General features: G+C 56.9%; 4 protein-coding genes across 6 annotated transcripts in view; 2 read left to right on the top strand and 2 right to left on the bottom strand.

Moving 5' to 3' along the window:
* OBSL1 (obscurin like cytoskeletal adaptor 1) overlaps nucleotides 1-14,266 on the top strand; it is a 26,630-nt gene extending 12,364 nt beyond the window's left edge. Inside the window, exons 12-21 of the mRNA XM_080671363.1 lie at nucleotides 55-330; nucleotides 967-1,236; nucleotides 1,400-1,672; nucleotides 2,683-2,949; nucleotides 3,799-3,911; nucleotides 4,455-4,611; nucleotides 4,772-4,933; nucleotides 5,258-5,362; nucleotides 5,674-5,943; nucleotides 14,160-14,266. Of these exons, the coding sequence (XP_080527489.1) occupies nucleotides 55-330; nucleotides 967-1,236; nucleotides 1,400-1,672; nucleotides 2,683-2,949; nucleotides 3,799-3,911; nucleotides 4,455-4,611; nucleotides 4,772-4,933; nucleotides 5,258-5,362; nucleotides 5,674-5,943; nucleotides 14,160-14,203 (1,937 nt within the window). The 3' untranslated portion in view covers nucleotides 14,204-14,266. The remainder of the gene's footprint in view (nucleotides 1-54; nucleotides 331-966; nucleotides 1,237-1,399; nucleotides 1,673-2,682; nucleotides 2,950-3,798; nucleotides 3,912-4,454; nucleotides 4,612-4,771; nucleotides 4,934-5,257; nucleotides 5,363-5,673; nucleotides 5,944-14,159) is intronic.
* Nucleotides 6,911-14,024, bottom strand: TMEM198 (transmembrane protein 198). 2 transcript variants are annotated; one of them, XM_080671368.1, is made up of 5 exons: nucleotides 13,633-14,024; nucleotides 13,121-13,290; nucleotides 9,593-10,168; nucleotides 8,136-8,338; nucleotides 6,911-7,771 (listed from the first exon to the last, which is right to left on the bottom strand). In XM_080671368.1, exons 1-5 carry the CDS (start codon nucleotides 13,917-13,919, stop codon nucleotides 7,634-7,636), a joined length of 1,374 nt encoding a protein of 457 aa, XP_080527494.1. In that variant the 5' UTR covers nucleotides 13,920-14,024; the 3' UTR covers nucleotides 6,911-7,633. The 2 variants fall into 2 exon arrangements, with proteins under 2 accessions (XP_080527494.1, XP_080527495.1); XM_080671369.1 differs by having other exon boundaries at nucleotides 13,121-13,325; nucleotides 13,633-13,983.
* On the top strand, nucleotides 14,160-19,733 carry CHPF (chondroitin polymerizing factor). The gene is made up of 4 exons (XM_080671365.1): nucleotides 14,160-14,775; nucleotides 16,268-16,841; nucleotides 17,355-17,534; nucleotides 17,840-19,733. Exons 1-4 carry the CDS (start codon nucleotides 14,468-14,470, stop codon nucleotides 19,097-19,099), a joined length of 2,322 nt encoding a protein of 773 aa, XP_080527491.1. The 5' UTR covers nucleotides 14,160-14,467; the 3' UTR covers nucleotides 19,100-19,733.
* ASIC4 (acid sensing ion channel subunit family member 4) overlaps nucleotides 19,681-27,735 on the bottom strand; it is a 21,680-nt gene continuing 13,625 nt past the window's right edge. The window contains exons 2-10 of one of the 2 annotated variants that reach the window (XM_080671367.1): nucleotides 25,841-25,985; nucleotides 25,616-25,743; nucleotides 25,265-25,427; nucleotides 24,689-24,745; nucleotides 22,616-22,835; nucleotides 21,356-21,447; nucleotides 21,200-21,279; nucleotides 20,710-20,814; nucleotides 19,681-20,525 (exon numbers count right to left, since the gene is read on the bottom strand). In XM_080671367.1, coding sequence (XP_080527493.1) covers nucleotides 20,412-20,525; nucleotides 20,710-20,814; nucleotides 21,200-21,279; nucleotides 21,356-21,447; nucleotides 22,616-22,835; nucleotides 24,689-24,745; nucleotides 25,265-25,427; nucleotides 25,616-25,743; nucleotides 25,841-25,985 — 1,104 coding nt within the window. In that variant the 3' untranslated portion in view covers nucleotides 19,681-20,411. The remainder of the gene's footprint in view (nucleotides 20,526-20,709; nucleotides 20,815-21,199; nucleotides 21,280-21,355; nucleotides 21,448-22,615; nucleotides 22,836-24,688; nucleotides 24,746-25,264; nucleotides 25,428-25,615; nucleotides 25,744-25,840; nucleotides 25,986-27,735) is intronic. The other variant, XM_080671366.1, reaches the window with a different exon arrangement.

Genomic DNA, 27,735 nt, shown 5'->3' with positions numbered 1-27,735 from the left:
CCATATTGCCCTTGAGCCACTTCCTCCCAGTGATCCAAAGCTCTGTCCCCACAGAGCCCCCCGTGCGGGTGGTGACCCCAGAAGCAGCCCAGACAAGAGTTCGCAGCACCCCAGGCAGGGACCTAGAGCTGGTGGTACACCTCTCCGGGCCTGGGGGCACTGTGCGCTGGTACAAGGATGGGGAGCGACTGGAGAGCCAGGGGCGGGTGCAGCTGGAGCAGGCTGGGGCGAGGCAGGCACTGCGGGTGCGGGGCACACAGAGCGGAGATGCTGGGGAGTACCTGTGCGACGCACCCCAGGACAGCCGCATCTTCCTCGTCAGTGTGGAAGGTAACTGCACCCCTCACACCCTTTGGTCCCAGGCTTCCCAGGGTCCACACCTCTCACCATGCTGGGATCCCCTCCCCCGCCCCCACCTCACTGCCTCTGGTTCCAACCAATTCATGCACAACTGTTCCTTGGATAGGGGCTCAGAGCCCCCTTGTCTAGAAACTCTCAAATAGGAGGAGCCATAGCCCAGGGGTTAAAAGCAGGGGCTCTGGAGTGACCCACCCAGGTTCCAATCTGGATTCTGCTTCCCAGTAGTTGTGTGACCCTAGCAAGTCGCATAACTTCTCTGAGTCCCGGCTCTGAAGTGTGTGTGTGTGGGGGGGGGGGGGGGCAGGGAGGGAGGGTGCTTGTCTTATAGAGCTATTGTGACAGCTAAATGAAATAAATAGGGTCCATGGTAAGTGATTTATTGTTATTAGGGAGCCAGAGAGGCAGGGTACCAGGCCAGGATGGAGAGGAGTTGGCCTAAAGAGGCATCTATCTAGTCCTTTGGGACATCCCTGTGGCTGACACACAGCAGGTCTCAGGAAAGGTCTCTTCAATAACTGGGGGTGAGGCCTCTACCCTCTCGAGGGGATGAAAAGGGGGGAGGGAGAGAGACCCAGCCCACCTCACTGCCTGACCACCCCCCACCAGAACCGCCACCGGTGAAGCTGGTCTCAGAGCTGACACCACTCACTGTCCATGAGGGCGACGACGCCACGTTCCGGTGTGAAGTCTCCCCTCCAGACGCTGACGTCACCTGGCTGCACAATGGGACCATTGTCACTCCAGGACCTGGGCTAGAGATGGCCCAGAGCGGGTCAACCCGCACCCTGACCGTGCGAGGGTGCCAGCTGAAGGATGCAGGGACCGTGACTGCCCAAGCAGGGGGCACAGCAGCAAGTGCCCGGCTCCACATTCGAGGTTCGGTCCCGATGGGGACGCAGTGGTCTTATTCCCTTACCTATCCTCCTTGCCCCACCTAGCAGCCTTGCCCTTGTGCCCAGGGACAAACCAGTGAGATGGAACAGGGGGTCCACCTCCAGGCACGCCCAGGCTCCATGGCCCCCTCCCGCTTCCTCCCCAGAAACCGAGCTGCTGTTCCTTCGGCGGCTGCAGGACATGCGGGTAGAGGAAGGCCAGGACGTGTGCCTGGAAGTGGAGACAGGCCGAGTGGGTGCAGCAGGGGCCGTGCGCTGGGTTCGAGGTGGGGAGCCCCTACCCCACGACTCTCGCCTGTCGGTGGCCCAGGATGGCCACATCTACCGCCTCTTCATTCATGGTGTTGTACTGGCTGACCAAGGCACCTACGGCTGCGAGAGCCACCACGATCGCACCCTGTCCAGGCTCATCGTAAGGCGTGAGTGCCCTGTCCTCTCCTAACGAATTGCCCGCCCTACGGCACAGCCTTTCCTGGCTGACCCAGGGCCCCTCAGACCCCCACCAAAGTGACCCTTGCCTCTGAGGCCAGTCAGTCCTGGCTGACCTCCAGGACTGTGACCTGAAATGGCCTGCTGGCAAGACTTTCCTTTTTCTAAAGTTTTCCATTTACCTTACAAGTCCATGTGGATTTTGCATTCCATTTCATATGCCCAAGTTGGCTTTGCTATAAACATAAATATTATCCTCCAGAAAGACTAGCAGTGTTTATCCTTTAGTCACAGGCCCCAGGTTATGCGGGCCCATTTCAGAAGCAGGTATGGCTGGCAAATAGCACCCCCATCCCCCAAGCTGGAGCCCTCTATGAATTGCATGACTTCATGCAAATACTTAATCACTCTGAGCCAAGTCTTAAAAATGAGGCTGATTCCTACTTCAAGAGCCTTTGGGAATATTCAATGAGATAACATGAAAAATGCCCACAAAAACCTTGGTAAATGGTTCTTGTTGGTGATACATATTCTTTTCTAATTTATTTCATTCATTTAATCACAAAAAAACAACCCATATCTCAATGCTATTCACCTTGGATAATTGGAGAAACTAAGGCCCAGAGAGGTCAAGCAGTTTGTCAAAGGTCACACAGTACACAACTATGTGGCAGAGCTAGGGTCCAGTCTTGGTATGTCTGACTCAGAATTCTGTGCTTCTTCTGAGTGAGGGTCACAGCACCCCTCACCCATACTCCTCAGCCTTCTAACCACACCTCACCCCCTTCTCCTAACCCCAATAAGCTCCTCTCTCCCCCTAAGTCTGGTGGGCTGTGCTCCCTTCTTCCTGCATCCTGGTTCTGAGCTTCATTTGATAGGCCTTTAGTAGGTTGGGTGTTAGGGGTGGTGCAGGTAGGGCCAAAGGGTGTGTGAGACCCCCAAAACCCATGCCCAGAGCTGGAGCCCTCATCCTCTTTCTCTCCCCATCTCCCCCCACCAGCAAGGCAGCTAAGGGTGTTGCGGCCGCTGGAAGATGTGACCATCATCGAGGGGGGCAGCGCCACCTTCCAGCTGGAGCTGTCCCAAGAGGGTGTGATTGGGGAATGGGCCCGGGGCGGAGTCCGGCTACACCCGGGGCCCCAGTGCCGCATTCAAACCGAGGGCCGCACTTACCACCTGGCACTCAGTGGCTTGGGCCTGGCCGACGCAGGCTGCATCTCCTTCACGGCAGATTCCCTGCGCTGTGCAGCCAGACTCACTGTGAGAGGTGCGGCCTCGGGGACACTGCTGCCTGCTGACCAGCCTGGGTGTGACTCTACTGATCCCACTACCTGTGTGGCCCCCACTGACCATAGCCCAGTGTGCCCCTCACTGACCGCTCTGCCAGAGTGTGGCTCCCCCGACCCTCTGGCCCTGTGTGGCCCCAGCGACTGCCCTGCCTGAGTGTGGCTCCACTGGCCCTCCAGTCCCTGCAAGCCACTGACTGGGCCACTGTGAGCATGCTATGCCAGTCTGGTCCCTATCGTCTGCCTGTGCTGACCATGGCCCCACTCACCACACTGAGGGTGACCCCACTGACCACACCTGCCTGCTGTGCCCCTGTCTGTCTACTTGAGTGTGCCCTTCTGACCACTCAAATCCCAATGACCCTCTGTCTGTGTCCCCCATGTTTGCTTCTAACCCAGTGTATTCCCCCACTGACCACACCTGTGGGTCTCCCCATTGCTACCCTGAATACATTGTACCCCCCATTGTCCAGTGTCTACTGTTCATCACAGACCATGCCTGTCTGTGGGTGGCTCCACTGGCATCTCTGCTCTGGTTCCCCCCCATGTCCCTCTAGCACCAGCATGTCCCACACTGACCACTTTAAAGTGTGACCACCAGCTGGCTACTCCTACCCCATTAACCCCTGTAACTCCACTGTGTCCTCCACCAGCCAGCATCGTCCACTTGTCCTAACACATCCCCCTGGTGACCTCCACTGCTCACCTTGCCTAAATGTGTCCACCACTAACCCCCTGTGCCCTTGTGTGTTCTCCTTATCCCTGGGAGCCAGGCCCTCATCCTGCCCTCACCCTGTTCCCTCTGCACTGTCCTCCTTTTCCCATGCCAGAGGCCCCAGTGACCTTTGTGCAGGTGCCACAGGACCTAGAGGTGACTGAGGGCGACACAGCTACATTCGAGTGCGAGCTTTCCCAGGCCTTGGCTGACGTTACCTGGGAGAAGGTCAGAGCCCAGCCCCAGCCCAGCCCACCTCAGCATCACAATAGTAATAATGCCCCAAACTAATACTGAGTGGATGTGCCCGCCACTGTGCTCAGATGTGCTGTACATTTAATCCTTTAATCTTTACAACTCTTTCAGGTAGGTCTTATTATCTCCATGTTATCTCCAAGGAGACTGGGGCTCTGTGGGGTAAAGTATTGCCCAGGGGAAGACAAAAGGGGCAGAGCCCATATTTGAATCCAGGTTTGTCTAATTCCAGAATCCATGCTCATGGCCAATGTGGTTGGTACATGACCCTGGGCTTCCCGCGCCTGTGGAGTCCCTTCTCAACCTAATGTCCCCTAAAGGGCGACACCTTCCCAATGAGGCTCCTAGCGCGGCTCGCAAGCGCAGGACGGCTCCACCCCAGACTGGGGGACGCAGACTAACATAAACATGCCTCGAAACTGCTTGGCATCAACAAAGGGCGCCACCGCCTCCCAGGGACGCGGTCGCCGGTGCCCAGCTGAGTTCATCCGGACCCTCTGCCATCCCTATCCCTAGGACGGGCGCCCGGTCATCCCCAGCCCCCGGCTCAGGCTCCAGGCCCTCGGCGCGCGGCGCCTTCTCCAGCTGCGGCGCTGTGGCTCCTTGGATGCTGGGACCTACAGCTGCGTGGCGGGAACGGCCCGCGCCGGCCCCGTCCGCCTGACTGTGCGCGGTGGGTACGGGGTGCTGCTGGGGCCGGGCACTGAAGTGGGCTCGGGGGCTGCAGACAAGCCTTTCCCTGGGACTGACTCGGGTGCTCCCCAGCGAGGGGCGGGGCAGGGTGGGTGCCACCCTCCGCCCTGCCCCGCCTCACGCCCCCGGCTCCGCCCCAGAGCGCGTGGTGTCTGTGCTCTCTGAGCTCAGGCCGGTGAGCGCCCGCGAAGGCGGCGGCGCTACGTTCGAGTGCACCGTATCAGAGGTCGAGACCACCGGCAGCTGGAAGCTCGGAGGCCGCCCACTGAGACCCGGAGGCCGCATCCGCATCCGACAGGAAGGTCTGGCCGACTTGCTACCCTGGCTCCTCGCTGCCCCGCCCCCGGCTCGCATAGACCCCGCCCATTAGGATTAGCCCCGCCTCCATCTCTAACGGGCCCCGCCCCACATCTCTAAACTGTCTGCCTATCTCTCTGCGAGCCCCGGAGTCTGAGCCCTCGGTCCTGGCCCGCTCCTCCTCCCCCTCCGCATCCCAGTTCCGCCCATCCTAGCGCACGTTTGTCGCGTCCGAATCGACCCGGCGACCTACTCCCGCCCCACCACCCTCATCCCCGACCCCTTCCCAGAGGTGGCTCCGGCCTCGCTAGCGCCCCCTTCATCCTCAGGGAAGAAACATATTCTGGTGCTAAGTGAGCTGCGCGCGGAGGACGCCGGTGAGGTCCGCTTCCAGGCGGGACCCGCCCATTCCGCAGCTGAGCTGGAGGTGGAGGGTAAGCCACTGCCGCGGGGGTGGCCTGGAGTGGGCATCACCTTCCCTGGGACTGGCAGGCTGGCGGCTTGTCCTGGGAACGCTGCCTCCCCCACCTCCCTTTCTCGAGGGGCTCTCCCGGGGCGGGTCACAGAGGGCAGCGCGCCGTCTCCGGGGGAGGAGGAGACTTTGGGTTGAGGGTACAGAGGAATGGGCCCGTGGCATTGAGATCTGAGACCAGGAGCAGAGGCCTTGGGGGGAGGGAAGATGCGTTTCTCTTCCTGGGGGTCCTGCGTGTCCCTGTTAACTTAAGCCCTCGTCCTCCACCCCCAGCACTGCCTCTCCAGATGTGCCGCCGCCCGCCTCGCGAGAAGACGGTTCTGGTGGGCCGCCGGGCGGTACTGGAGGTGACTGTGTCGCGCTCCGGGGGGCACGTGTGCTGGTTGCGGGAGGGGGTCGCGCTGTGCCCGGGAGACAAGTACGAGCTGCGCAGCCATGGCCCCACCCACAGCCTGGTCATCCGTGACGTGCGACCTGAGGACCAGGGCACCTATTGCTGCCAGGCCGGCCAAGACAGCGCCCACACGCGGCTGCTGGTAGAGGGTGAGTAAAGCTGACTTGGGCAGGAGGGCTGGCCAGGCAAAAGTGGTCACCTAGGAGCTGGTGGGCTGAGACACACCCACCGCAGATTTTTCAGGGCCTGGGATAGCCAGTTGGTCCTGGGATGTATTGAAGGTAGGAAGTGGGGAGGCAGGGATCTGTTAGGCTGAGGAGAGGAAGGAGTTGTGTTCTCCACGGGAACCACTGGGTTCAGGGCAGCTGTTCCCACCTTTCTACACCCCTTCCTGTCCAGTACTCTCCTCACTTCCTCCTGCCACTGGACCATGTTTGTCTCACCTGAATTCCCCATTTGTACCCAAGTTCTTATCCTCCCAATTACCGGCTCCTGGTTTGTGGCCCCCACAGGTCTCTCACCCCCTCCTGCTCTCTGCTGGCTTCTGCCCATCTCAGTGAGTTCAACATCAGCCTGGGCAGAGGGCTCCTGAGCTAGTCCCATTTCTTTCCTCCCACATAGGAGATGCCCCACTCTCCACCCAAATTCCTGCATTCCCTTCAGATGCCTTGCCCCACCCCTATCCAGCCCCCACTTTCTTGCAGCACAGACAGCCCTGACAGAGGCCCAAGAAAGGGTGGGGCAGAGGGTGAGGGGCACTCTTCCAGTGTGGGTGCCCAGGTTCTGCCAGGGAGGATGGTGGTACCCACTTTCTCCCCAGCCCCACGCAGAGTTATTCCTCTGCAGGTAGCTAGAAGGACCGAACCAGGCCAGGCGGGTGCCCTCGGACAGCTTGAAGGCGCATGCCCTTGCCCTGGGCAGGGATGGGAGGCAGGGGAACCAGATGTGTTGAAAAACAATAAAAGTGGTGTAGCCCTTTTCCTTGGCTCTCTGTATGATGAAGGAGGGCAGAACTGGCCTGGAGGACCCTGTGTAGTGAGTGACACAGGGGACCAAGAACTACAGTGTTTCTAAGTTGGCCCATGGATGTGCCAGCCACCGAAGATCACTACTCTTGGCAGAAGCCACAGTTTGGCACATTTATAAAAGATGTAAAACAGGGTGGGACGGAGGGAGACAGAAGCATGAGGTGTCCAGGGTGGCAATGACAGACACCAGACATGCATCGTGCATTTAAGCCCCCTTAGCCCCAGGTCCCCTTCCCAACCCAGCCCAGAGAGCAGCCCCCACCCCCATCCTCTGCCACTGCCCTCAGGCTGGTGGCTTTGCAGAGGACAGGGAACCAGGGTGAGGGGTGCTGCAGTGGAGAAGGACAAGAAGCCTTGGATGAATCTGGCTGAGAGGCAGAGCAGTGGGGGAAGAAGGCAGGCCTCCCCCACTTAGACATGCAGGAGAGTGGCCCAGGGGACCCCAGCAGTGGGAGAGGAGGTGGGCAAACCTTGCAGAAGCCCTACCAATCAGAAATCTAAGGCAAGGGTCCCAGTGTTCCCTCCAACCCCACCCCTTCATGCACACGCACACACAGGTGACACACTCACAACCCTGAGCACACCCCAAAGGGGCTCACACCCCATCCCTCAGGAGCTCCTTGGGAGAGGGCTTTCCTCTCAGACCAGGCATAGCCTGAGACAGGTCGTCCCTTCTAGCAGCCAGGCCAGTCCTCTCCAGGGTAGAGAAACAGCCATAGGGCGAGGAGGGCCGGGTGGTGGCCCAGCAGGCCTCCACAAGCTAACAGAGCTGGTGACCACAGAGTCCAGGTGGGCGGGAGCAGCTAGACTGCTATACCCGCACAGGGGGCCCTGTGCAGGCTGTCAGTGGTCCCCGGGACCCATATTCATAGTCCATGTCTGTGGGTGAGGCCATGAAGGAGCTCAGTGAGCTTCCTGTCTGCCGGTCCCGGAAGCTCTGGATATAGCTCTGTGGGAGAATAAACACAGATGTGAGTGCAGCCACAGACCCCTGCCCTGAGAGCCACCTCAGGCAGACATCCTCTCCCTGCACCCCCACAAGCCTGAGACTCACCCCAGACTGCTGTAGTCCCAGGACCTCATCACACTCATAGTCTAGCCCTGAGATCCTACCCCATACCATACTTACTCAGGCACTTTTCCCCCATCCCATCACTGGGCCCATCAGGCTCCTGGTGCAGGGGTTATGATGGGTGGACAAACACTAGGCCTTCTAGACAGTGCCCAGCCCCTGGGGAAAGCCCAGTCCTGCTTGGATGGAGCTTACACACTCCCTTGACCCCATTCGGATTGGAGGGGCTCGGAGTGCTCACCGGGGAGAGGACATCTCCATTGAAGCGTTTGATGGGCACTGGCCTGCGCCGATACGCAGGGTCAGGGGGCCCAGGCCTTGGAGGAGCCCGGGAACCTCTGGAGGGAGCCCTTGGGGGTCTCTTCTTGCGCCGCTTCTCCTTGCGCTCTTCCTGCTGCCTTATCCGCATCAGCTGCACACGTCGTCGCTGCCGACTGATGACCACTGTGAAGGGATGGGCAGAGAAGAGTCTCAGGGGTCCACATGTGTCATCTCCACCCTTCCTACCTGGTGGCCTAGGGCTTCCAGATTCCCCTTATCTGTAACACCCCCCCCCCTTTCCTTTCCTGGTCTCCCACCTCCCAGATAGGACTTCCATTGCTCTTTATCTCTGAAGATCTTTATGGAAGATTCCTAGACTCTAGGTACCCCCTCTCCAGTCGTCATCCCTCTCCCAACCCTGAGCTCTAGGTGACTCACCAAGACCAGCCATCATCCCTCTACTGGACAACCTCAGCTGCCTCCTCACTGGTTTCCCTTCTACACTTGCCTTCCCCAGTGTTTTCTACATTCAGCAGCCAAAATGAGCATCCCAAATACTAAATTAGGTCATATCCTCCCTGCTTTAAGCCTCCAGCAGCATCTTATTGCCCTCCTAAAAAAAATCCAGCCTGGCCCGCGTGGCTCAATGGTTGAGCGTCGACCTATGAACCAGGAGATCACGTTTGATTCCCAGTCAGGGCTCATGCCCGGGTTGTGGGCTCAATCCCCAGTGTGGGGCATGCAGGAGGCAGCCAATCAATGATCCTCTCTCATCACTGATGTTTCTATCTCTCTCTCCCTCTCCCTTCATCTCTGAAATCAATAAAAGTATAAAACATAAAATAAAATAAATGAAATTCAGAGTCCTCATCATGGCCCAGAGGGCCCACATAATCAGCATCCCTCAGTCTCTACAATCCAGCCCCATTTCTTCAGCAAGCCAAGCCCATCCCTTCTCAGGCCCCCACTCTTGCTATTCCCTTTTCTCTAGCTCTTTGCATGGCTGGTCCTTTATTCTGCAGAACTCTACTTAAATGTCACCTCTTCCAAGTGGCCTTCCTGGAGCACCCTGTCTATAATAGCCTCTGAAGGTCACTCATATTACCCTGCATATCTCTTTCATATCACTCTGCACAACTGGAACTATCTTGTTTGTTTGCATGTCTATTAGGAAGGGACCTCTTCTATTTTTGTCTCTGTTGTATCTCCAGTTCTGGAGTGGGCTTAGCACAGAAATGCTGCTCCGTACATTGTTGTGGAATGAATAGTACCACTAAGGTCCTATCTTCCTTCCTAGAACATGATCGAGTCACCTCTCTAACCCTACTGAGGCCTTCCATTGCTGGTGTGCACAGCTTCTCCCCCCACTCCCCAATTGCTCACCCGCCCACCCACCCCCCACTTCTCTTATGACCACCCGGGTCCGTGCCCTCTCACCTTCCGTGTGGGAGTCCCCCTCCGCCGTCACCCGCCACTGCACCAGGACGCCCATCAGGCTGAGCAGAGGCCAAAGCGCCAGCAGGGCCCAGCTCCGCCAGCAGAGGGGAGGCACCGGGGCGGCACGCAGCCGCTCCACCGCGTAGCGCCCCAGCAGCAGCAGCTCAGCAAAGTAGTCAGCGGCAGTGGCGATGAGCGCAGCGCCAGTCACAGCGGTGGCCAGAGTGGTGAGCGGGCGAGGCCAGCGCAGCGTGAGCAGCGCGCAGAGCAGGCCGCCCCCCAGCAGCAGCCCCAAAGGGCTCCACACGGAGCCCGGCTGGTAGTAGGGGGTGGAACCCAGCAGGGCAGCAGCGGCGAGCAGCAGACCGAGCAGCAGCCCCACCAGGAAGAGGCCCACGCTGCGCACCAGCATGGCCACCAGCCCGCAGAGCAGCCCAATGCCCAGTGCGATGCCCGCACTCGCCCCGGCACTCAGCTGTGTCTCCAGCACCCGCTCTCGGTAGCACAGCAGGAAGATGACCACCGAGCCAAACAGCAGCCCAGTGAGGAAGAGCACTGCCTTGAAGCAGCGGTAACCTAGAGGGGAACAGGCGCCAGTGAGGGGCCAACATGAGGTCACCCGGCTGGAGGCAAGGGGTGGGGGTGGGGGTCAGAACTGAAATCACAGGGGAACCAGAGACAGGATACTAAGATAAGAAAATTGGGGGTCATTAGGGTCCTGAGGGCACCAGTGATGGGGCCACTGGGGTCAAGGGAGGTCAGAGAGCTAGGTCACTAGGAGTCACTTGGAAAACAGATAGACAGACATTGAGATGAACATTTGGATTTTGAGGGTTAGAGGAGTCAGAGATAGGTCGTTGGACTCAAGAGTGTATCAGTGATAGGGTCGTTGGGGTCGTTGGAGTCATGAGGGTCAGAGAAATAGGTCACTGGGGTCACAAGGGGATCAGCAATAGAGTCATTGGGGTCTATGAGGAGGGATTGTTCAGAGAGATGAGGTATTTGGAACTCAGAAAGAATTTGAGAGATGAGGTCTTGGAGGGGTCACAAGGCTTCAGAGACATGGCATCATTAAAAGGTTACATAGAGAAAAGGGAAGCAGGGTTATTGGGGACTGGTTCCAGGAGATGAGGCCTTTGCAGGTCAGGGGGATTGACAGACATGGAATCATTGGGAGTATTAAAGGGTTTCAGAGAGAGGGTAATATTGAAGCCAGAGAAATGGGGTTATTGAGATCTTGGTAGGGGGGAGGAGCAATCAGGCAATGAGTTCCTAGCAATAGTTAGGGGAATGGAGTCAGAGGGATTAAAAGGTAATGAGATAGCTGGAGGAGGGGGGGTCACTAGGGCTTACAAGGGGTCATAGGGAGTCAAAGAGAATTATAGGGTGAAATAGTGGTTGTGGAGTTCCAGGAAAATGGAGGTTATAGGGCCATTGGGTCCATTAAGGGTAACCAGAAGAGTGAGGGACTTGCTGATCCTGAACAGTTGGGAAGATGGGGGTGAAGGGGTCAGGGAGAGCCAACGAGAAAGGTCAAAGAAAAGATTCAATTCTGAGAATGAAGGGAAGCATTAGAATCCAGGAGGTTCTGGAGTCAGAAGGAAGAGCAGGGAATACACAAGGTTCAGAGTCCAAGAGCCTGGGAGTGGGGGCATCCAAGAGGGGTAAGGTGGCAAGAAAGCACAGGAGAGGGAATGTCAGGGTGTATTGAGCAACTGCAGAAGGGTTGGGTATGGGTATGGATATGGATAGGGGAGGGAGTGAGGTAACACAGACTCCTTGGAGGCCCAGAATGTATCCTGAACCCACAGAGGGGCACTGCCTCCTGCCCACTCTGCAATTGTTCAGCCAAGAGTTTGGGGGTGGAAAGAAAAGGACCATCTGGCTCCCATTCCTGCCCACTACCCAGCCAAGCTAGGGGGAGGTGAAGAGGCATCAAAACACAAGTCTCACCCCACCTCTGCCAAGCCTGGAACCCAGACCTCCAAGCTTCCTTTACACTTCTTTCAGTCACTGATAATGCTCCTCTTGGAGGCTTTCCTTGGGCCCCCAACCAATAGAGATTGCTCCCCCCTCTGAAGTTCTGCAACTCTTGATATAGAGTCACTGGGCACTTACTCCACTAGTCTATCAGGCACCTTTGTGCACATTAGAAAAAGGTGTGCCACCCAGGCCAGTGTGGCTTAGTTGGTTGAGTGTCCCATGGATCAAAAGATTGCTGGTTTGATTCCCAGTAAGGGGACATGCCAGCTGGTGGGTTCAGTCCCTGTTTGGGATGCATATGGGAGGCAACTGATCGATATTTCTCTCTCACATCAATGTTTTTCTCTCTCCCCCTCTCCCTTCCTCTCTCTCTAAAGTCAATAAAACATATTAACAACAACAAAAAAGAGAAAGAAAAAGGTACGCCTTTCTCTAGGCAAAGCAGCCTTGTGCCAAGGCCTAGAGTTTGACAAATGGAGCATGAGCTGGATTTCAGACCCCACTTGCCTATTAACTCAACTCACTTCTATAGTAGCCATCCTGTACAACTGTTCACAGCCACCCTGATTATTGGAGCCTACCTTATCGGTGATCTTCATGTGTATGACTACTATCTAGCCTACTCTACAGTTGACCTTTGAACAACACAAGTTTGAACTTCACAGGTCCACTTATACATTAATATTTTCAGTAAATATACAATCAGCCCTCCATATCCTCAGGTTTTACATGCACAGATTCAACTGACTGCAGACTGAAAACAGTATTTTGGATCTATGGTTGGGAATCTGTGCATGTTGAGAGCCAACTTAAGTTGTAGGTGGGTTTTCGACTGCACTCAAACCCTCGTGTTATTCAAGGGTAAACTATAATATGTATCAAGGTGTGAATATTCCAGAAGTCTCTCCCCCATTATACTCTGTGTGAAGGGACCATGTTTAATCACCCTGCTAAGTGTTTTCAGTGTCTAGCTAGAACAGTGACCCAAACACATCTTCACCACAATAGCTATTATTTATTGAGTCCCTACTAATTCTCACAACAACACTATGTGAGCTAAATATCATAAAATCAATAAAAACATATTGTTCCCACTGTTCAGATGAGAAAACTGAGCTAAGGCAAATTAATATGCCCAAAGCATCACAATTAGCAAGGTACAAAGCCAGGTTAAAATTGAAGCATGCCTAATTCAAAAAATCTGTGTTTTCTAGGATCTAGAGTCTAGATCAGCGGTCGCCAACCTTTCGGACCTCCCAGACCACGGGTTAGCGACTGCTGCTCCAAATGTTTCCTTAAACCAGCAGTCGCCTGTCTTTTGGACCTCAGGGACCACCAGTGGTCCGTGGACCACAGGTTGGCGACCACTGGTCTAGATGATATAGGAACATGTGGTATGAAAGAAAGTAAGAAAAGGGAGTTATTCATGCTAATTTTGGTGGCGGTGGTGAGGGTGGGGGTGAAGTTCTGGAGGAGATTTGGAGTGCATCAGGAAAATAGGGAGAGAATGGGGAGCCCAGGTGAGGGATGAATTGGGGGTCTCACCGAAGAAGCAGTAGACGACTCCAAACAGACAGCACATGATGCAGACGAGGGCCGGCAGTGCCTGGTACCTGCGCTCCAGGGGCTGTTCACAGGGTGCACCCCAGAAGGCATCATCTGGCTCAGGGGGCAGGAGCTGGAACCGCAGTGTCGCCACAGTGCCTGGCATAGTGCTAGGAACGAAAGGGAGTCACCCTCCCAGGTCAGCCTGACAGAGAGGAAGCTGGAGTCAAGGAGGAGTCCTGGGTCTCCACCAGGATGGGGCAAGAATGGGAGTGGGAGACCTAGGCAAGGACACGCTGGACAAAGGAGTGGTGCCCACATCAGGCAGCTCCAGAAGCATCCCTAATTGGGGGACAAAAAACAAAGGGAACAAAAGTGTCTGGCTGGAGGGGGCCAGAACGAAGAAGTCAAAAGGGGAACTGGTTGGGGGGAGATGAGGGCAGTGTGCTGCCAGTGAGGAGGCAGCCAGGAGACTCTGTGGGCGGCTAAATCTGGGATTGTCCAAAATCTACCTGGGCTGGAAGCGACCTGAGCTTTTGAATGAAAGAGGCTGTGCAGAGGCCAGAGGGTCCAGGGGTGCTGGGCGCCAGAGGCCCCAGCTGCTTGGGGTCCAGGAAAAGTCCGTCGTGCGGGGAAGGGAGCTGCTGGGCCGGAGGGACCTGTCTCTGCGCGGCGGCGCCGCTCCGCCTCCAGCACCGGCTGGCACTCCAGTCCCGCGGCGTCCGGGGCCTCGGGCTGGGCCTGGGGAAGGGAAAGGAGCAGGAGCAGGGCTCGGGCCGCCCCAGAGCCGCGGCCCCATGCCCCGAGCCCGCCCGCGGCCTTTGGTGCTGATGGACAGCTCCGGCCTCGGCTCTTGACGTCACGTAGGCGCATCATTCGGGCCGGGGCGGGCTGCCTCTGACGTCATCCTGGACGCACCAACCACGCCGGGGGGAGGTAGGGGGCTCCGCCCCCGGCGTCTCTCTCTCGCTCACTGAGGAGGGGGCACTTCCGGGGGTCCTTCCCCTTTTACCTCCCCCTTCTCCTCCCTCTCCGGTAGCCGGAGCCCGAGACCCCACCCCGGGGGCGGAGCCCTCGCAGTGACACGTCGGACAGCGGCGGCGGCGGCGGCGGTGGAGGCTTCCGTACCGAAAGCGGAGACCCTGCGCGATCTTGAACGGCGGCCGGAGCGGGATTGGAGCGCGGCGCCGGGGGTTCGGCTCGGCCGCCAGCTCTGCTCGGCGGAGTGGGAGCGGGCCAGCCGCTCGGCCCGGGGCCTCCGGATCCGCCCCCTCCCCGGTCCCGCCCCCTCGGAGCCTCCGGCTGCTCTGGGGCTGCTCCCGGGCTGGGGCCCGCGGTCCGGGCGCCATGCGGGCATCGCTGCTGCTGTCGGTGCTGCGGCCCGCAGGGCCCGTGGCCGTGGGCATCTCCCTGGGCTTCACGCTGAGCCTGCTCAGCGTCACCTGGGTGGAGGAGCCGTGCGGCCCAGGGCCGCCCCAACCCGGGGACTCTGAGCTGCAGCCGCGAGGCAACACCAACGCGGCGCGCCGACCCAACTCAGTGCAGCACGGAGCGGAGCGCGAGAGGCCGGGCGCCGGCGCCGGGGAGGACTGGGAGCCGCGCGTCTTGCCCTACCACCCCGCACAGCCTGGCCAGGCCGCCAAAAAGGCCGTCAGGTAGGGAGCCTCCCCGCCAGCTCCACCCCTGGGCACCGGCCGGGACGGGCTCTCCCGGGACGCCGCCGGGGCCGGGTCAGGCTCCGGAAGGAAGAGCCTGGCCGGCCAGGAAGTCTTTGGGCCGGATAACTTCCGATGGCCCTGCTTGCCCCGGCCGTGGAGCCCGTCTGAGGCCCTCTCTGGGCTGAAACTACCCTGTAGGCTCTGTGCTAAACCGGATCCACTCCCTGGTGCCCCAAGTCTCCTCTGAGCTCCCTGGCTGGCTGTTGGGTTTAGAGAAATGATTGGTATGAAAATGGATTTATAGAGAGAGAGGGAAAGAAAAAAGATAAAACTAGGATTTACCTGTATCTCTTGTTCCTGGGTGGGACAGCTCATGATGAGGTTTGTGGGAGAGAAATGATGTAGCCATCCCGCTAATGCCCCTGCCCAGGAGTTGAAGTAATTCTCCTAGGTAACACTGAGTTCAAATTCCAGTTATCCAACTTACCTTCTGTGTTATGGAAGGTAAGTTACTGGAACTCCTGAGCTGCAACTTGCCCTTCCCCCAAACACACTCAATACACCCCTATGCCATATATTCCATTACATCATTTCTGTGATGTGTTTGTGGTATAATGGCATATTTATATAGAAATAGGTACTGTGCATATGGTGTGTAAAGTACCTAAGAGTCAAGCATTTGCCTAAGTGCTTTAAGTAGATACAGTCAACCCCATTTTTCAGATGTGGCTACTGAGGCTCAGATATGCTAAATAACTTGCTCAAGGACACAACTACTAAGTAGTGAAACAGGGACTCAGACCCACAATATATCTCTCATATCTGCATGAATATTGCCATCTCCCAAAAGCACTATGTAGGTAAGACTAACATTTCACTTAAATCCATATGACACCTGGGAGAGACATGTTATTCTCATCCTATTCATAGGTGAGGAGACAGGCCCAGAGAGGACATGACCTACGGAAGCCTATGTATGCTGCCTCCTGTCTTCCTTAAACGTTTTTAAAAAATTGATCTTCAAGAGAGGAAGGGAGGGAGGGAAGGGAAAAGAGAGGGAGAGAGAGAAACGGCAGTCAGTTTACCTCCTGCATGCGCCCTGACTGGGGATGGAGTCCACCACCTGACTATGTGCCCTAATTTGGGAATCGAACTTACCACCTTTTGGTGTAGGGACGACGCTCCAACAACTGACCCACATTGGCCAGGGTCCCATTGTCTTTTTTATTATTTTTTTTATACTTCTGTTGATTTCATGGGGGAAGGGAGAGGGAAAGAGAGATAGAAACACCAATGATAAGAGAGAATCCTTGATTGGCTACCTCCTGCAAGCCCTCTACTGGGGATCAAGCCCACAACCCAGGCATGTGCCATTGACCGGAATAGAACCCGGTACCCTTCAGTCTGCATTCCGACACTCCATCCACTGAGCCACACTGGCCAGGGCCCCATTGTCTTTTTGATAATCGTGTGCCTTCTCCTCCCCCAGGACCCGTTACATCAGCACCGAGCTGGGCATCAGGCAGAGGCTGCTGGTGGCAGTGCTGACCTCACAGGCCACGTTGTCCACTATGGGTGTGGCCATGAACCGCACACTGGGGCACCGGCTAGAGCGTGTGGTGTTCCTGACAGGCTCTCGGGGCCGTAGGGCACCACCGGGCATGGCTGTGGTGACATTGGGCGAGGAGAGGCCTATTGGCCACCTACACCTGGCACTACGCCACCTGCTGGAGCAGCACGGCAACGACTTTGACTGGTTCTTCCTAGTACCTGATACCACCTACACTGAGGCCCACGGACTGGTGCGCCTAGCTGGCCACCTCAGCCTGGCAGCTGCTGCCCACCTCTATCTGGGCCGGCCCCAGGACTTCATCGGTGGAGAGCCTGCCCCTGGCCGCTACTGCCACGGAGGCTTTGGGGTACTGTTGTCCCGCACCCTGCTGCAGCAGCTGCGCCCCCATCTGGAAAGCTGCCGCAACGACATCGTCAGTGCGCGTCCAGATGAGTGGCTGGGACGCTGCATCCTCGATGCCACGGGGGTGGGCTGCACTGGTGACCACGAGGTGAGAAGATAAGCCGCACCACTGGTGCCTCCTATCTGAGCTTGTGTACTTCCCCTGAAAGGCAATGGTGTGGTTGGAGATATAGGCCTGGATTTCCATGCCGTTTTGCCCTTTTCTATCCCTGTGACCTTGGTTAAATTACTGAATCTCCCGAGTGGCAGTATCCTCATCCATACCAATGGAAATAATTATTTCTCAGGGTTGTTATAAGGATTAGAAAAAAATAAGAGAGCTTTGCACATAGTAGGTGTTCAGTATTGGCAATTATTATTTTATTTGAGCCCCTGGACAGCTCTGAGATAGGATGCATGCCCATTTCCTAGATGAACTAGCAGAGGCTTGACCAAGATTACACACAAGCTGACAAATGGCCAAGGTACTTAAAACCACAATTCTGATTGCAAGTCCACAACAGGTCATAGGGTGGGGAAATGAGACACACACTAGGAGGTGAGGGGTAGAGACTGTTCCATCGTTCTTCCCTTTATGGACCCCTACTGTTTCTCTCCCCAGGGAGTACATTATAGCTACCTGGAGCTGAGCCCTGGGGAGTCCGTGCAGGAGGGGGACCCTCGTTTCCGCAGTGCCCTGACCGCCTACCCTGTGCGTGACCCTGTGCATATGTACCAGCTGCACAAGGCTTTTGCCCGAGCTGAGCTGGAACGCACATACCAGGAGATCCAGGAATTGCAGGTATGGTCTGGGCTAGGGGTGGGGTGGCAGGTCCTGTGATCCCAGGGAAATAAGCTATGAGCACTAGAATCAGAACACATCTACCTCCTGTCCCTGTTTCTTTCTATCCATTCTGAGAAGCCCCTCCAGAAACCCCCCTTTTAACTCTCAGGCTGCCTCCATCTGGGGAAAGGATAGGTAGGGGCATTGGAAGGCAGACGTTGGCAGGGGACAGGACCCATCCCGAGTGGCACCTGCCGTCTGCCCAGTCCCCCAGCTGGCCCCTGGGGTCTCTGCCTTGCTCACAGTCTGTTTCTCCAACCCAGTGGGAGATCCAGAACACCAGCCGTCTGGCAGCTGATGGGGAGCGAGCAGCCGCTTGGCCCGTGGGCATTCCAGCACCATCCCGCCCAGCCTCCCGCTTTGAGGTTCTGCGCTGGGACTATTTCACTGAGCAGCATGCTTTCTCCTGTGCTGATGGCTCGCCCCGCTGCCCTCTGCGTGGGGCTGACCAGGCCGATGTGGCCGATGTTCTGGGGGCAGCCTTGGAGGAACTCAACCGCCGCTACCATCCAGTCCTGCAGCTCCAGAAGCAGCAGCTGATTAATGGCTACCGTCGCTTTGATCCTGCTCGGGGTATGGAGTACACACTGGACTTGCAGCTGGAGGCACTGACCCCCCAGGGTGGCCGCCGGCCCCTCACACACCGGGTGCAGCTGCTACGGCCACTGAGCCGCGTGGAGATCTTGCCTGTGCCCTACGTCACCGAGGCCTCACGTCTCACTGTGTTACTGCCTCTGGCCGCGGCTGAGCGTGACCTAGCCCCTGGCTTCCTGGAGGCCTTCGCCACAGCAGCTCTGGAGCCTGGTGATGCTGCGGCAGCTTTGACCCTGCTGCTGCTATATGAGCCACGACAGGCCCAGCGGGCAGCCCATGCAGATGTCTTCGCACCTGTCAAGGCCCATGTGGCAGAGCTAGAGCAGCGTTTCCCCGGTGCCCGAGTACCCTGGCTCAGTGTGCAGACAGCCGCCCCCTCACCACTGCGCCTCATGGATCTACTCTCCAAAAAGCACCCGTTGGACACGCTGTTCCTGCTGGCTGGGCCGGACACGGTGCTCACACCTGACTTCCTGAACCGTTGCCGCATGCACGCCATCTCCGGCTGGCAGGCCTTCTTTCCCATGCACTTCCAGGCCTTCCACCCAGCTGTGGCCCCACCGCAGGGCCCGGGCCCCCCAGAGCTGGGCCGAGACACGGGCCGCTTTGACCGCCAGGCGGCCAGTGAGGCCTGCTTCTATAACTCTGACTATGTGGCGGCCCGAGGGCAGCTGGCAGCAGCCTCGGAGCAGGAGGAGGAGCTCCTGGAGAGCATGGACGTGTACGAGCTGTTCCTCCGCTTCTCCAGCCTGCATGTGCTGCGGGCAGTGGAGCCGGCGCTGCTGCAGCACTACCGAGCCCAGACGTGCAGTGCACGGCTCAGCGAGGACCTATACCATCGCTGTCGCCAGAGCGTGCTGGAGGGCCTCGGCTCCCGCACCCAGCTCGCCATGCTGCTCTTTGAGCAGGAGCAGGGCAACAGCACCTGAACCCACCCTGTACCCCAAAACCCTGGCCTGGGGGTGCTTCTCCCCAAGCACCCGGAGCCACCTGTCAGCCTCCCTGGACAGGGCTGGCTGGCCACAGCCTCAGACTCCAGGACAGCCCACTGGCCTCCTCTCTCTGGCTTTGTGGGTGCTCAGGCTCAGGAGAAGCCCCATGGGAGGTGCCCTTAGAGCCACCCCTTCCTGCCCCTGACACTGCTGACTCAAGCTGTGGCCTCAATATTTATGTAGTGCAGTCGCCTGACGCCAGGCCTGCCTCTAAGTCCAGGGGCTGGGCTGTAGATGACTTGTTGGGAAAGGGGGGAGCTGAGAGGAGGAATGTGGGGTGTCTCCCAGTTTCTCCCTTCTGGACCCCGATGAAGCTCTCTGCCTTTAATAAACTGGCTGAGTGTGGACTGGTGATTCTGGGTTTTTGAAAGGTAGGTAGAGGGCAGGGAGAGCTGACAGTGAGGATGGAAACTGTCCTGGCTAGGCCTGGATTTCCTTTTCCTGGGGACTAAGTCATGCATATGCCCAGCCCCGCCCCAGCTCCCAGCCTGGTCACACATACACACAGAGAATTCTTTATGCCTCTTTATTCCTAATTTCGTCAGCATTTATAAAACCAGACTGGAGATGCAGGCCTGAGAAAATTTTCTTCCCCACCCCCAAGCTCAGCCAGGGTCTGAAAGGTTTGCCTGCTCCTTGTGGAGGGGACTCTGGGGGTGGGGATGGGACAGGGGGAATTGGGAGCTGGGCCAGGCCTGCTGGGCCATCTGCTCCCCCTGCCTCCATGGAGCTGGGCCTGGAGAGGGGCAGGAAGTAGGAGAAGCCCAGCAGTCCCGACTCCTGGGAGTCCGCCCTCTCCTGCTGACACTCTAGGGCTGGGACCCTGGCTGTCACTGAATCACCCACCCCCATAGCCCCACCCACCTTCTATATCTGTACTCCCACCCCCACCCTGTCTTCCCTAAATATATACAAATGTACAGAGGGTTCCACCCCTTTTGGGTTTGGCCACTTCCTCCACCTCCCTCTCTTCTCCCTTCTCTCCTCCACGGAGGGGCCATGGTCTGCTCTCCAGCTTTCCCCAGGCACCAACCTCGGGAGGGGGTATGGACAAGAAGGACCCTTGTGCGAAGCAGCTGGTGCCAGGGTCAGTGAGAACAGAAACAGAGTGTCTTCCCAGTGAGCACCACCCTCTCCCCGTCAGCCTTGGGCTGCCCACAGGCCTTCTGTCCCGGGAGCAGGAGGAGACTATTTTGGGGATCCAGGGAGGAGTCCCAGATGCCTTGGTCTTTTTAGACACAGCATCATCCTAGCAAGCGAAGTCTTCAAAGAGGCCTCCTGCAGGGCCGTGTGGGTGGTGGTGGTTGGGGAGCAGGTTGCTGGCTCCCCCACCTTCAGCCCGGCCCCGGCTCAGACAGGGACTCTGCAAGGTGAAGAGGGAGAGTTCAAACCATGCCCCTAAGCGTCACACAGCCAACCTTTCCCTGTCTCCTGTGGCAGAGGCTCCAAGGGAGCCCAGGAACCCCTCTCAGGCTGGGACAGAAACCATGAGGGTGCTCAGTCCTGGGAGAAGGAGCTGGCTGCATCCTCTCAGGGCTCATCCTCACCTGCTCCTTCAGCTCCTGCAGCCCCAGGGTGGAGATGCCCCCAGAGGAGGTCCGCAGGGGGGTCTTGGGACGACGCCACACCCTCTTCAGTCGGTCCCAGGACACCTTGGGGTTCAGGGAGAGGGGACAGTTGTGGGCTCGGAAAACTTGGTAGAGGAGAAGGGCAGTAAGGAAGCGGGGGGGAAGAAATATCCTGGCATCTCTCCCTGGTATTGGTAGAGGAGAAGGGCAGACTAGCCAGGTTCACCTTATAGCACTTGCTACCCAGCAAACCCCAACTAGGACTCCTCGACCCTCTTCTCCCACCCCCTTCTCCTGACTTCTCAGCACCTTCAGGCCTTCTAGTCAGGGGACCCTGGCAAAGAACCCAGAGCTTGACTTCCTGGTAGCCGGCTCCACCAGGAAGCCCACACTGCCCCTCTGCTTTTCCCACAGTCCCCTCCTATCCTCCACCAGCTGTGTGGTGGCCCCCGACAGGCCCCTTCCTTGCCTCATAGATGTAGTCGAGGATCTCCAGTAGAGTGAGGATGCTGGCCCCGATGAACAGGCCCATCTGTCCCCCGAGGTCTCCTGGGGATCATGAAAGCAGGGTCAGAGGGAGCAGGCCCAGCTGACCCATGCCCATGGAATCTGAGTCAGGTCTCACCCAACAGGGCTGACAAGCCGTAGGCTGCTCGCTGTTCCATAGCCTCGGAGGTCAGTGCTTCAAAAAAGACATCTAGGACCAGGAAGTTCTCCCTGCGGAAGCAGGAAGCAGTGTCCATGTGGGACCACCTTCCAAGGAGGTGGCTGGCAGAGACATCCCAGGTCCAGCAGATGCTGCTCTGAGACCCCTTGTGCAGGGAAGCTGGTGGCTACCCTCAGACTCCCCAAGGCTGTGAGGGGAGGCAGTTCCAGATACATGTTAGCTTCACACTTTGAGGATTATCAAAAGGCCTGGGAGAGCAAGAATGCCTGGGCCTGCAGATTCCCGCCTGTCTTCTCCTCCAAAGCAGCAAATAGTGTTCATGTTGCCTCATCCCTATACCTCTCTAGAACCTTCAGTGGCTCCCTATTGCCCAACAGTCCACTCCAAAATTCCTCGTCCAGACTTCCAAGACTGCCCACGATCTGTTGCACTGTGTCTTCTTATTAATCTGCTTTCTTACCTGCTTCTCATCCCCCTCCTACTCAGGCCAATCTCCACACCACCACACAGTTCTCTAACTGGGATGCCACCCCTCTCTCCTCCTTTCTCTTCCTCTCGCAGACCCAGGGTCCTCAGAGGCCCAGCTCATGCCTACTCTGCTTCCCCTACCCCATGCACATTAATCTCTCCTGGGGCCTGAGAAGCATACCACACCGTCACACATGGGCTCATCCACAAATTGTGGCATGGGTTTTGTATTATAATCATCTGTCTTCACAGGACCCAGCACTGGGCTTGGCTCCCAGAGGATGTTCAGCATTTGTAGACTGGCTGCCGGGTGCCAGACCCAGTGCCTAGTGTGGCCCCTCCTCATTCCTCTCCCAGTCCTTCCAGTTCCTCTCCCTCAGCACAGCATTCACTCAACATGCATTTAACAGCCCCAGGTTGCTGAGGAAGAAAACACATAAACGGAGGGTTCTAAAACAATGGGTGCATGCAATGACAGAGATAGGTACAGGGTGCTGTGGCAGCTCAAATGAAAGGCCTGTAGACCAACAAGGACTTCCCCGGAGGTGGAGACAAAGGATGTGACTTGGAGGATGGGTGGGGGTTAGTTAGAAGAAAAGGATTGAAAGCATTCCTGGCAGAAGACTCATTATTAACAAAGATGCAGCCTACTCCCCATCTCCATCATGCACTGGGTGTGAAGGTGGCTTCCACCACACACGCACACACACACGCACACGCACACACACACACACACACGCACACACATACCGTATGTAGGTCTCATTGCGGTTGTACTTCCTGGCCAGGTACCGGGCTGAACCCCTGTTGGGGATCCTGACCATGGAGATTTCTTTCCCGTAGCGGGTCAGGTTGCAGGGAGTAGGACAGAAACACGGGCCCTCAGAGCCCCCACCCAGGGAGTCTGCAACACAGAGGCACCAACTGCAGTGGGGGTGGGGGTGGGGGTGGGGGTAGGTAGCCCAAAGGCCTGCCAGCTGCAGAGGCTGTCCTGAGGCAGCCATGCCCACACTAAGGGCTTTTACTGGCCAGCACTGGCACTGCCTAGAGGACACTGGATAGGGGAGGTGGGGAGGTCCCTTCCTGGACCAGCTTCAGGCTACCCAACAAAGCAGATGAAGACAATGCTCCCGGCCCCCTCCCACAGGCTTGTCCCTCTGTCCCCAGCTCCCTGGACAGCAGGGAGGGAGGTCCTCATGGGTCAGAGCTAATCAAATACATGAGGCCTCAGACACACAAAGGACTTGGAGAGGAAGCTGGGATGAATGGGTGGATGGATGGAAGGACAGATGGAGAGACAAAAGAACAAGTGGATGGACAGGATTTGTATGCTTAGTAAGCTGGGTTTTCTCTGTTCACACCTTCAGGTCCACTCTCCATTCTCTGTCTTTCACTGTGCCCAGGAGGCTGAGCTCTGCTAAATGCATCACCTGACTCCCTCATCCTCTGGCTTTGGGTTGGTTCTGGACAATGGGAGGCCCCAGCAGGGTCAGAAGGCCAGGAGGGGAGAGATACCAGGGTATTTCTTTCCCCGCTTCCTTACTGCCAGGCCATAGTTAGCAGAGCCTTCATTCCTCCTCTCATGACCACAGCTCCTGCCCATCAGCCCTCTCGGACAACCACAGCTCTCTCTGTGAGTTCCAGGAGTCTCCCCTCCTACACCCATCCAGGCCTGGGGGAGGAAAGCCTCCTGGTGTTGCTAGTTCTGTGAAGTCTCACCATCCCTTGTGGTTTACTTATCCCTGCTCACACACCTGTTCCCTCACTAGACACCCTTCACCCACCCCTCTGCTTGCCACAGTTGGTGTGTGGGATAGGGAAGGCCTCAATGTTTTTCTACTGCCTCAGCATCTCAAGCCCAACACTTTCCTCCTCTGGCCGAGTCATCTGGATTATTGCCATGCTCTTCTGACTCACCCTGCTTCTAGTCTCACTCCCCACCAATCCATTTCCTACATCTAATCAGTTACCTTCCTAAAATCAGATACTATTCTTGCCTTGCCTTAAGCCATTGTTGGCTTCCCAGAGCCTCCTCTACTCTTCCCCACCCCCTCCTCTGTGCTTTGCCCTCCAGCCACACTGATCTTTCAGTGCCCCAGACATACGCTCTCTCTGGCCACAAGGTCTTTAGCATGCACTCTTCTTACTGTCTAGATTAGAAGATGTCCCCTTTCCACCTGGGTGACTCTGACATACCCTTCAAGTCTCAGTCTCTGTCACTTCCTCTAGGAAGCCTCCCTGCCTTCCCAGGTGCACGCCCCTCCCTGGGGCCTTGTAGGATCCCTGAGGTTCCCCTACCCAAGGACTAACACCCTGTGTCTTGATGCCTATCCACAGCCTTGCCCAGTAGTGAGCTCTGCAAGAGCAGGGCTCTTGTTCCCACTCTCACCACCAGCACCAGCACAGGCTGTAAATGTCTGTAGAATGAATGAATGAATGAATGAATGAATGAATGAAGTGCAGATCAGAGAGGACCTATGGACAGATGGGGCCAGCTTACCCACACTGGGAGCCAGCAATGCATTTTTCCTTACACCAAGAAAGGAGTCATTTCACTTCCCCAGAGAGGCAAGCTCATTTTCTGAACCAAACCTAGAAGCCTGGGTTCTCTGCAACCCCTCACCCAGCTGCCTCCACTTACCCAAATGTTCACACCTGCAAAGGTCTTCAGACCCCTGGAGGTATGGGATAAGGCTCAACCCCCAGGAAGAAGCCCCAGGAAGAGACTGGGAGGAGGAGAGCCAAGGTTGTTAGGTGAAGGGTAGACAGAGAGGTGAAGAGGAGGGTGATGGAGAGGCAGGAAAGGGAGCAGGCAGCACGGACCCAGTGTGTGGTCGGCACACTCAATGTAGATATTTGGTGGGCAGATGGTCTCATTGCCTGAAAGGAGAGAAGATTATTCCTGGAGTCTACGGTTCCATCCCCTCTGTCCCACCCCATTCCCAAATGTGGGCACACTTGTGCATGCACACACACGTGCACACACATGCCCCCAAGATGTGCACGTTTGCACACACACATGCAGGCATGAATGTATACATGCTCAAGCATATAAGTATGAAAATGTACACATGCATATAGACATACAAACATACGCACCTGTGTGCACACATATGCACACACGTTTATATACATGGGTTGAAACATGTGCACACATCCCCCAGAAGTACACAGGTATAGACGTACATGGTCACGTGTATGTATAAATACATATCATCATGCTTATGTGCACATGTGAAAACATGCATAAAATCCGAAACACACACACTCACATGGGTATAGACATGCACACATGTTGCACACATGCACCTGCCCGTGCACATGAGCAGTCCTCTGCCCCTGGAGGTTCTGGAGCCTGGCAGGGTGGCACAGAGGGTCGGCAGGGTGGTGGGTGCCCACCTGGCATGTGCACCATTCGGCAGTGGCAGCGCTGAAGCACGGCCTCCTTTTCACAGCGCAGCCGGCAGGCAGACACACTGTAGGCCGAGTAGCCCTGAAGCTCAGGCTCCCTGAGCCCGCTCTCCGCCCGGCAGTTGCCCCAGGGCTGGGGCAGATAGGTCAGCTGCAGAGGTGGGCATGATGGGGTCATGCCCAGGAGTACCATCTGGCCCTCCAGTGCCCACAGCCCCAGCAAAGTCCATGGGTGGACTGGTGGGCTGCGAGCTTGGGAGGGCAGGTCTGGTCAGCATCCCCTCTAAGCCCAAAGGCCCAGCCCCGGGCCCAACCCAGTGCCCAGCTGGAGGTGATCACCCGCTGTTCCTGGCAGGACACGAAGGTCTGGAAGCCTGGGGACACGCCGAAGCCCAGCTGGTGGATGTAGGGTGGCTCCTCCTGGCTATGGATCTGCACGCGGATGCCAGCCTCAAATGATGTCTCATCTGCACAGTGGAGAGGGGGACCTTTGGAAAGCCATCCCCGGCAGCTGGCCCAGGCCAGAGTCCTCAGGGTGGCCCTGTCCCTTTCCCGCCTGCGTACTTGTCTCTCTCCAGATGGGCAGGTACTCCTCCTGCTGGATGTCCAGCATGATCTCCAGGCCACTGCCCATGCCCCCGGCCCGGCTGGGAAGGGAGCTCTGCGGGTCTGCATTGAAAGTATAACACTTCCCATAGCGAGTATAGACCTGCAGGGTGAAAGAGAAGAGAAGGAGAGATGGAAGGAGGGCTAACATGCCTTAGACTTAGGTTTCCCTGCACCCCCTTCCCTGCCTGGGCAGCCCTGTCCCATATTCCAGGAATCAATCTACAGCCCAGCCTCTCACCTGAGCTCCATCTTTTCTGCTGACATCCTCCCTTAGATGACTGAAGGCATCTCTAGCTTAACAAACAATAGCAGAACTCTTGACATCTTCCCAAATCCTGCCCCCGCCCCACCATTCTCCTCCTCTGAGTGAAGGACCCCACTATCTACCAAATTTCTCAAGTCAGAATCCCTGAAACCTCCCTTTCCCTCTCCAGCAACTGTTTTGGGCAATTCTATGTCTGAAACCTAGTTAGAATTCATCCACTTTCCTTCCACATTGTGTCCCCCCTCTCACCTCATCGGCCACCTGGCCACAGCAGTGGGCCTCTAACTGCTTTCCCCTCGCCCATCCTTGCCTCTGCCTCCAGGCCGTTCACACAGTAGCCAGAGTGCTCCTTCCACCCAAGTGGCCTGTCAGCTTAAAGCCCAACAATGGCTTTCCATTTCCTGCAGAACAAAGCCCGACTCCTTCCCTCGCCTGAAAGTCTGCGTGTGACGTGACCCTTGCCTGCCTCTCCTGCCACTCCACCCCCAGATCTCTGACAAATTCAACCTCATGGTGCGCCTTCCTTCCTCAGACCTTTGCTCACTTGGGTCCCTCCCCTGGAATGCCTCCCCCTCCCATTTTGGCAGGGCTAGCTGTTCACCTCTTAAACCTCAGCTTAAGCGTCTTTCCTCACCGCACACTCATATACCACACACACACGTGCACAGTTTGTTGGTTTGCTCAAAGTACTTATCAAGACCTGAGATGATCTTGTTTATCTGTTTGTCTCTTAGTTCAATGTCCATCTCTCCCCCACCAATAGACTGCACCTGCCCCATTGCGGGGGTGCAGGGGCACACAAAAGACTCTTTCTTTAAAATATTTTTTATTGATTTCAGAGAGGAGGGGAGAGGGAGAGAGACAGAAACATCAATGATAAGAGAGAATCATTGATCAGCTGCCTCCTGCATGCCCCACACTGGGGACCGACCCTGCAACCCAGGCATGTGTCCTGACTGGGAATCCAACCGTGACCTCCTGGAGTCCACCGAAACCATTCAGCCACACGGGCTGGGCAAGTACAACTGTTTAATAAGCAGTTACTGCAGCGCTGAACAAAGCCCATCTTCTAACTCTGCGGAGAGTTCTCCAGCATAGACACCAGATGGCACTAGCGCCCTGGGGATGGAAGTCGAGGCTCCGCTGGGACGTAGCTGTGGTGGGGATGTATTCAGCAGCTGGGGTGGGGAGGAGATTGAGGGAGAGGTGGATGCAAGTTCCCCACCACCATCACCCCGCCCCCCCGCCTGCCTCACCGCACAGAGCCCCGGTGTCAAACCCATCACAGGCAGCACCTTCCCTGGGGGCCAGGGGTCGGCGCACTCAATCACTCTCTCTCGCTCCGCCTCCCCTCTCCTTGGGAACATTTCTACGCTGGCAAAACTGGGAAGAAGGCATGAGGCATGTAAGGGAAAAGATACACTAAATGCCTAGTTTCAGAGGGAGGGTGCAGAAGGGAGAGGGGTTGGGTTGAGAGCAGTGGGAATGAGGATCTGGTTGTGGGACAGGGTTAGGCCTCCCATCCTCACTAGATGAATCGCCTTGCTGATCCTCCCCTCTCACACCATTCTTCCATCACCCTAAT

Source organism: Plecotus auritus (genome assembly GCF_963455305.1).
Source record: "Plecotus auritus genome assembly, chromosome: 5".
NCBI lineage: Eukaryota > Metazoa > Chordata > Mammalia > Chiroptera > Vespertilionidae > Plecotus > Plecotus auritus.
The sequence above is the reverse complement of the archived record's forward strand: the minus strand, read 5'-3'. Positions and strand labels throughout refer to the sequence as shown.

Excerpts from the sequence above, each read along its gene's own strand:
- TMEM198 (XM_080671368.1), bottom strand. The coding sequence starts at position 13,919 with ATGGGGCCGCGGCTCTGGGGCGGCCCGAGCCCTGCTCCTGCTCCTTTC. Across the intron at positions 10,169-13,120 it reads AGTCGTCTACTGCTTCTTCG|GTTACCGCTGCTTCAAGGCA; the intron begins GTGAGACCCCCA and ends GTTCCCCTCTAG. Across the intron at positions 8,339-9,592 it reads GGGGGACTCCCACACGGAAG|TGGTCATCAGTCGGCAGCGA; the intron begins GTGAGAGGGCAC and ends ATCCCTTCACAG.
- CHPF (XM_080671365.1), top strand. The coding sequence starts at position 14,468 with ATGCGGGCATCGCTGCTGCTGTCGGTGCTGCGGCCCGCAGGGCCCGTG. Across the intron at positions 14,776-16,267 it reads GCCGCCAAAAAGGCCGTCAG|GACCCGTTACATCAGCACCG; the intron begins GTAGGGAGCCTC and ends CTCCTCCCCCAG. Across the intron at positions 17,535-17,839 it reads AGGAGATCCAGGAATTGCAG|TGGGAGATCCAGAACACCAG; the intron begins GTATGGTCTGGG and ends TCTCCAACCCAG.